The sequence below is a fragment of the Seriola lalandi genome, unplaced genomic scaffold (genome assembly GCF_002814215.2).
Source record: "Seriola lalandi dorsalis isolate HSWRI2012SDOR001 ecotype SW California unplaced genomic scaffold, Sedor1 jcf7180002050027, whole genome shotgun sequence".
Classification (NCBI taxonomy): domain Eukaryota; kingdom Metazoa; phylum Chordata; class Actinopteri; order Carangiformes; family Carangidae; genus Seriola; species Seriola lalandi.
Window position 1 is genome coordinate 8,616 of NW_019520580.1, and position 7,980 is coordinate 16,595.

Sequence of the window (7,980 nt, forward strand, 5' to 3'; positions counted from 1 at the left end):
AGCTCTCACACACACACACACACACACACACACACACACACACACACACACACACACACACACACAGCGTCACATGACCTCTGTCTGCAGCTGAAACAAACAGCAGGATACAGTGTCCTGACTGAGCACACAACACAAACAGGGAAGTGCAGCTGCTGCTTCCACACCACACTCACATATCACTGATCTGAGGTCAGCCACAGAGTCCAGCCCCCCCCCCCACATGTTTCACCTCCAGCTCGTGGCACTGTGTCAACTACGGAAGAGGATTAGGGCCACATCTGAAAACGCTTTCTTTTTTTGTTTTAGCATTCTGACTTTAAACTCTGAACTTTAAGAAATGTTTTCACATGTGGCCCTAACCTTCTACAACAGGAAATACGTCTGCAACTAATGATTCTTCTTTCATTACTGATTAATCTGCTGATACAGTAAAAAATATAAAGAGAATTTTCCACTATTTTCTAACATTTTATGTCCATTAATGAAAATCTGTAGATTAATAGACAATGATGTTTAGAAAAGTGTTCTGTGTTTCCACTGGGTGAAGTTGTGTGAACAAAGTTTGGTTTTCTCCTCTCACGATATCGTTCCCATTAAATGATGCGACAATTTTCACCTGAATGCGAAAAAAGTTGTTTCCATTTCACTTTTGTGAACGTTTGAAAACTTTTTCAAAATTCCCGTGTTTCCATTTCTGGTTTTTAAGTTCACATTCGCAGGCGAGTGGAAACACAGCTGTGAAGTTTGAACATCACCTGTATGTTTCCTCATCTCCAACATATTTTGTCCCTGTGAATAACATGCTCCCTGACCTCAGTGGCTCTCCAGGTGTTTCCAGATGTTGGGGAGCTCTGCTGCACATCTGTAAACAGCAGTATGAAGCCTGTAGTGGTGGGAGGGGTCTGAAGACGACAAGTGTCAGACTCCCCCACCCCCTCATCTCTGCTGCAGGCTCCGGGATAGATAAGCAACTACTAGACTAACCCCCAACTGTCAGTGGTCCAGGTGCATTGTGGGAAATTTAGGCCCCAGGTTTTGCACCTGTTTTAAATGTGTTTCGTTGTTAACTAGCACATACTGTATTTAAACCTTTGTCCTGGGGAAGTGATGTGTTAATCAGTGTTCATTAAAGATCTCTGACAGTTTATTCATTTATTTGTGATGATCAAATAAAGGATGATGGTTCATGCGACTCACCGTTGGGCAGAGGGACAGGCACGCTGGGCTGCTCCTGCCGTCCTCTCTGGATTCGTAGCGTGGCCCACTACAAAGACAGTTATTTTCAGATGACCTCTGACCCGGTGGCTGCTGCTGCACATTTCATAACTGTACACACATGTTGAGTAAGGAAGGAGTGAAGAGGGCAACCACAAGTTCCCCTGAGGACAAACTGTCTGAGTTCAATAAAACTCTCTGTTTCAGTTACCTCCAGGATTTTGACCAGGATCTGGATGTAGACCCCGGTGACCCCCAGGGAGAGGCCAAACATGGCGGGCAGCATGATGAAGAAGACCACCACAAACATCCACACCTGGAAAACTCCCACGGCCACAGACCAGACGTCCTCCATCACTGACAGCTGAGGCGGCCACCGCTCTGCAGCCCCGAGGTCACGTCATCATCTGCAACACAGGAGCGGCGGCAGCAGACTCCATGTGGTCAGCCAGAATAACTCAGACTCAAACACCCCGACTATACTGCAGGGACTGTACAGACACTCATGGTCCCCAGAGGATCAACCCCACTGACCTTTCCTCTAGCTCCACCTCCACTACTGCAGACTTTTCTCAACAGAAAATTTGTAAAACTACATTATTTTTTGATAATTGATTAATTGTTTGAGTCACTTTTTAATCAAACAGCTTCTCCAACGTGATGATTCTCAGTTTTATATCATCGTAAACTAAATGTGTTTGTTGACATCATTAACAATTCACTGTTTTGTTGTTTAAATATTCAATTTTCTATCAAATACAACAAAGAAATGCATTAAATCCTCTGATCTGAGAAGCTGTGACTGAGCTTCAAAAATCACAATCAAATCATTTTCTGTTGATCGAATAATATTGATTAATCCATTAATCATTTTTAAGAAACGTGTCACAAACCAAGAAGACTGGGAACCACTGGTTTAATCTTTAACAATGTGTTCAATGTTATGATCTTATTATATGTTATAATGAAAACTAATTAGGTCTATTTATGTCAAATAAATGTAGTTTAGTAAAATGCACAATTCAATTACAGTTTCAAGGTAATTGTAGTATTTCCATTTCATGTTATTAGTTGATTGAAACATTTGCTTTATTACATGTGATTTTCTTGTAAAATATTAAGCATTTTTATAAATTAAATCAGTATTAAAGTAGTTAAAAGTAGCTCTGTTTAAACCAGCTACAACCTAAAAATGTTGCTTACATGTTAATGCATCTTTAATAATCATAATATTAATACAATAATTAAATATTGTATTAAATAAATAAATAAATAAGTGTAAGATTATATAAGGGGGCATTCTGTATAATGAAAATATACTTGTGTAAAACTATGACTGCCGGCCTTTTACTTGTAATGAAGTATTCGTACATGTTGTATTTGTACTTTAACTACAGTAAAGGATGTGAGTACTTCTTCCTCCTGCCTGTACTGAAGTAAAGTACTTGAGTAAATGTACAAAGAACAGACTGTGAGTTACCGTTAGTCGAAGTCAGGCTTTTAGTTTCATCTAAACTAAACTAAAACCCGAACAACAGAGACACAAACGACACAAACACACGTGCACATTAATACAGGTGTTGGATTAAATACCTGAAAGTCGAAGAGACGGTTCACAGAGGAAAATAAAACGTCCTGAAGCCACAGAGACAGTTTGTCTGGTTTTCCAGAGTAAAGCCGAGTCAGTGGGCTGGTGAGGCCCCGCCCCTTCCTCATGACGCGCTGCGCGGGAAAAACGCAGCGTTCTACTGCGCTTATGCTGCGCTGCAGTGACGTTCGGGAAGGAGCGATCTTTGTTATGAAGAAGCAGCATGGCGGAACCGACTGTCCGAATGTCTGGGATCGTGTTAGCTTCTCTGATGTTTCAGCACGTCAACAGTGATTCAGACGTGGTGAGTGACGCGTTTATACCCGATTAAAACCGACGTGTTTTCAACGGAGCATTCTGAGCTGTTAGCTAAAGTGCTTCGTGTCACGGAGGGAAGCTAGCAAACAGAACTCAGGTGTCCCGACGTCGCTAAACTTTAAAGTTGATTAGTTCTTGTTTAGTAATGCAGCTGTTGAGGTTTCAGTTTGTTTCTTTGGAGCAGTGGAGAAATGTTTGTTGTTTATGAAGCTAAAACTCTCACCAAGGTGTTCCTGAAACTTTTCAGCCAAGCTAACGCGTCAACATTTCCCACACACCAGACTCTTTAAAATCCTGTAGTTTCACAGTTTCTCTGTAGTATAAATATTTATACATACTCATGAAAGATGACTGAATACATTTTAAAAGTAATTCGAGTTTGATGGTGAATCTGGCAAATGTATAATCCAACAAGTGATTATTACATGAGTCAAATATCAACTTAAAGAACTGGCGCCCAGTTACCGCCCATCACTGTGTACAAGTACCACCAGCAGGAAAGTACTGTTTACTTCATTATCCAATACTCTGTGTACAAGTACCACCAGCAGGACAGTACTGTTTACTTCATTATCCATTACTCTGTGTACAAGTAGCACCAGCAGGAAAGTACTGTTTACTTCATTATCCAATACTCTGTGTACAAGTACCACCAGCAGGAAAGTACTGTTTACTTCATTATCCATTACTCTGTGTACAAGTACCACCAGCAGGACAGTACTGTTTACTTCATTATCCAATACTCTGTGTACAAGTACCACCAGCAGGACAGTACTGTTTACTTCATTATCCAATACTCTGTGTACAAGTACCACCAGCAGGACAGTACTGTTTACTTCATTATCCATTACTCTGTGTACAAGTACCACCAGCAGGACAGTACTGTTTACTTCATTATCCAATACTCTGTGTACAAGTACCACCAGCAGGAAAGTACTGTTTACTTCATTATCCATTACTCTGTGTACAAGTACCACCAGCAGGACAGTACTGTTTACTTCATTATCCATTACTCTGTGTACTAAGTGCATTTACTCAAGTACTGTATTTAAGTACTCAGTTTGATGCTACTTTATATTTCTGCTTCACTACATTTTAAGAGGGAAATATTGTACTTTTTACTCATCTATATTTATTTAATAACTTAAGTCACTTTGCAGATCCATTAAAATGAATTAAAATAAGACTTTATTGACCCTTGGGGGAAAGTCACAAACTGCCCAGCAGTATATAAAGTATTAAAATGAGCTCCACCTTCACCAGCTGCAGGATTAAAGTGATGATCACATTAATGCATCAATAATTACAAATCTATAATATACTATACATTATTCTGAAATGAGCCATCTGCTTGAAAAGCATGTTTATATTTAGGTGCTAATATGTTTGTACTTTTACTAACAGTAAAATGATCAATCACAGCTTCGCAGAAATGGAGGCGATGTCTTCAAATGTTTTTTGTTTTGTTCAACCAACAGTTAAAAACTAAAATATTCAGTTTACAGTGAAATCTGTCAAAGAAAAGCAGCAATTCCTCTCATTTCAGAGGCTGAAATTAGAGGATATTTGTCTTTGTTTGACTATTGAAAAATTAGTGAAATGATCAGTTATCCAAATAGTTACCTCTTATTTTTCTGTTGACTAATCAGTTAATCTATAAACTCTATTCAGTTTTATCTTATTGTCTTCTTTATGATTTGTTTGCTTTTTGAATCCTGTTCCTGAGTCTTTTTAATCCCTGTGTTTGTTTCACTTGTCTTGTTGTATAATCCCACTTTGTTTGGGTCCGTCCCGTCGCCTCAGGAGGGTCTCATCCTCGGAGAGAGTAAATTTGAGGAGCAGGTCACAATCAGCGACTCTCAGGCTGATCACATCCACATAGAGGAAATCTACAGTGAGTTCATCTCAGTCACACGCAGCGTTACTTCCTGGTCCATGGACTGTAACCGAGTACATTTACACGCACTGTAGTACTTTCTACTGCATTATATTCCTCTGACAGTTATAATTACTAGTTACTTTATAGATTAAGATTTTGCAAACAAAATAAATTATAATTATAATCCTGCAAATTGTGAAATATGAGAATATTTTACTGCAGATCTTTTACTTTGATACTTTAACTACAGGAAGCTGATGTTACTTTTATACTGAAATAGTTTTGACCTGAAGGATTTTTACATTTACATTGTGATATTCATACTTTTACTTCACTGAAGTATCTGGATCCTTCCTCCACTGTTCTATAATAAGTCTTTTATTTTGTCAACAGATATCCAGAAGCACGTCGCCTGCCACAAACTGAACACGTGAGTCTCTGTCTGTTAACGCTGCAGATGTTTTGCAGCTGGAGTCGATCAGTTGTGTTAATGTCACACTGTGTTTTGGTTTGTGTGTGTGAAGCTTTTACAACAGTGTAGGAGACGTGAACGTGGAGGCGGTGAAGAGGCTCCTGCCAGACAATAAGCAGGTAAGTACAAACCCTCAGACTGTACCTGTGGATGTGAACCTGCCGTGACTGATGGAGCTGCTGTGGTCGGTGTGGAGGAGAGTGTGATTGGTTGGTACAGGCAGCGCAGGAACACGGATCAGCTGATGTCGTTCAGGGAGAAGATCGTGCACGAGAACCTGAAGACATCTCTGTCCAACCCTCACATGATCTTTGTGCTGCTGACGCCCAGCAAGCTGACATCACCAGGCTCCACCCACAGGATGGAGTACGCCGCCTTCATCTCCCGCAGCAGGTGACACACACACACACACACGTGTGTTATCATCACACCTGAACACACGCACCAGCTGCAACTAACGACTGTTATCGATTAATCTGCTGATTATTTTCTCTGTTAATCTTTTTGTCTATAAAACGTCAGAAACAGTGAAAAATGTCTCTTACATTATATTTTCCTTCGACAGGAGACGACTTCTTATTGTCTTATTGTTTTATTGTCTTATTGTTTTATAGTTTTATTGTTTTATGCAACAAAAAGCTCAAAACTTCAAAGTATTTGTCATTTTTGCTTGAAAACAATTTAGCAATCATTAAAATAATTGACAGATCTTCCATCAGAATATGGAGTAATTAAATTAGCTCCACTTTACACATTAATGTATCAGAAATTATAATAAAGTCATTATGATTGATTTTCTTTGGATTGACTAAAGATTAATCAGCTAATTGTGGTAGCTTCAGCGCTGATACATCTGCACACACGTCTGAATCCAGGAGTTTCGTTTCCTCTTCTGTCAGTTCAGTCACAGATCTGAATTCAGTTTGAAATCTCTTATATTCATGTTTAAAACCTTTATCCTCCAGTTAAAGTCAGAACATGTGATGCTGGTGAAATACTGTCTCTTCTTCTTCTGTGGTGCAGGAAGTTCATCAATGTTCCTGTTCTGGTTAATAACCTGGGTTTACTGGAGCAGCTGTCGTACTGGAAGGTGTCGGCTCCCTGCTCCGCGGCCGGTTACAACCTCACCATGAAGAAACACGGGTACGCCACCGCTCACACACACGCCTGCATCACGTCTGTGTGAGTGTGTGTGTGTGTGTGTGTGTGTGTGTGTGTGTGTGTGTGTCTCTGCTCCTGTAACTGTGACTTCCTGCTGCTTCAGGTCTAAATTCTTCTCCTCCAACGGGCTCCTGAGAGAAGTGAACGAAGTGAATAAAATGAACGAGTCCCTGCAGGCGGAGCTACAGGTGAGGGGCGGGGGGAGCTGCTGTCGTGTGTGTGTGTGTGTGTGTACTTCCTGCAGCTACACACACACACACACACACACACACGGTCTGTGTTTTGCGTTGGACAGAAGGCGTGCAGAGACGTGGAGGAGAGTGAACGAGTGGTGGAGACGCTGCAGGCCGACGTTTCAGCTCTGAGGAGCCGCGTCCGAGAGAAGAGGCAGAGCAAGGCGGGAACAGGTGAGCTCAGTGTGTGTGTGTGACGCTCACATGATGAGCTATGATGAGGCCGCAGGGATCAGAGTCTCACTCTGTAGGTGACAGTTGTGTCTCTCTCTGATCAGAGCCGGTCGAGGATCCACCTGAACAGAAGAACAACCTGCTGCTGCACGAGGCCGTCAGAGCTCTGTTCTCCTGCTCGCCTCTCTTCCACACTCAGACTCTCACCCTCGAGGCCTTCCCTGTTCCCGCCGTCTGCTGCGGCGCCGAGCGGGACGACGGAGACGACGACTCCACGTCAGACGCACTGAAGACTCAGGAAACTCTGTCTCTGCTGAACCAGAACAGGACGAACTGTCGGAAGAGGCTGAAAGAGACGACGGAGGGGAGGGAGAGGAAACGCAGGAAGAACCAGTCCTGATGAGAAACACTAAACTGGATTCATCAAAGTCAGACTCCATCTTTTTATCAGCTGTTGTTGGTCACATGATTCTAACGTCACTAAGCTCAGTTGGACGGTGATGACGGTTGGTGTTGATGACTGAACGTCGGCTCTGGAAATGTACAGTTTGTGTATTTTGAATTGTTTAAAAATCGTTTATTGATAAAGACGTTTTGTTTGGTTAAAAAAAAAGTGTTGCTGTCATTGACTGAGAATCTGAACCAACAGTTAAAATACTGCGAGACACAATTCAACAGTCATTAGAAAGTTCACACACATAAGACACAAGTAAAAAATACTTTGTTCAGGTCGAGATTTTACTGTTGAAAAATATTCAGATACAAACTTTTACCCCAAAATCAAGTCATTTGTTTTAATACTGAAGTTTTTAACCTTCAAGTCATTAAGAGAAATGAAGTTTTCAAGAAGAAAACACTAAGTCAATCAACAGGAAAATAATCAGCAGCTGGTTTGACCATGTTTTATCATTATCAGCTGCTTGTTTTACATCTGAAC

The 7,980-nt window shown here is 41.1% G+C and overlaps 2 protein-coding genes across 2 annotated transcripts in view; one reads left to right on the forward strand and one right to left on the reverse strand.

Moving 5' to 3' along the window:
- LOC111649139 (glycerol-3-phosphate acyltransferase 3-like) overlaps positions 1 to 2,924 on the reverse strand; it is a 9,960-nt gene extending 7,036 nt beyond the window's left edge. Inside the window, exons 1-3 of the mRNA XM_023398900.2 lie at positions 2,812 to 2,924; positions 1,430 to 1,625; positions 1,201 to 1,267 (exon numbers count right to left, since the gene is read on the reverse strand). Of these exons, the coding sequence (XP_023254668.2) occupies positions 1,201 to 1,267; positions 1,430 to 1,573 (211 nt within the window). The 5' untranslated portion in view covers positions 1,574 to 1,625; positions 2,812 to 2,924. The remainder of the gene's footprint in view (positions 1 to 1,200; positions 1,268 to 1,429; positions 1,626 to 2,811) is intronic.
- A 45-nt stretch (positions 2,925 to 2,969) lies between these two features.
- Positions 2,970 to 7,631, forward strand: abraxas1 (abraxas 1, BRCA1 A complex subunit). Its single transcript, XM_023398899.2, has 9 exons — positions 2,970 to 3,110; positions 4,928 to 5,018; positions 5,397 to 5,433; positions 5,528 to 5,594; positions 5,672 to 5,868; positions 6,499 to 6,618; positions 6,740 to 6,824; positions 6,932 to 7,043; positions 7,148 to 7,631. Exons 1-9 carry the CDS (start codon positions 3,030 to 3,032, stop codon positions 7,441 to 7,443), a joined length of 1,086 nt encoding a protein of 361 aa, XP_023254667.1. The 5' UTR covers positions 2,970 to 3,029; the 3' UTR covers positions 7,444 to 7,631.
- The last annotated feature ends 349 nt before the right edge of the window (positions 7,632 to 7,980 follow it).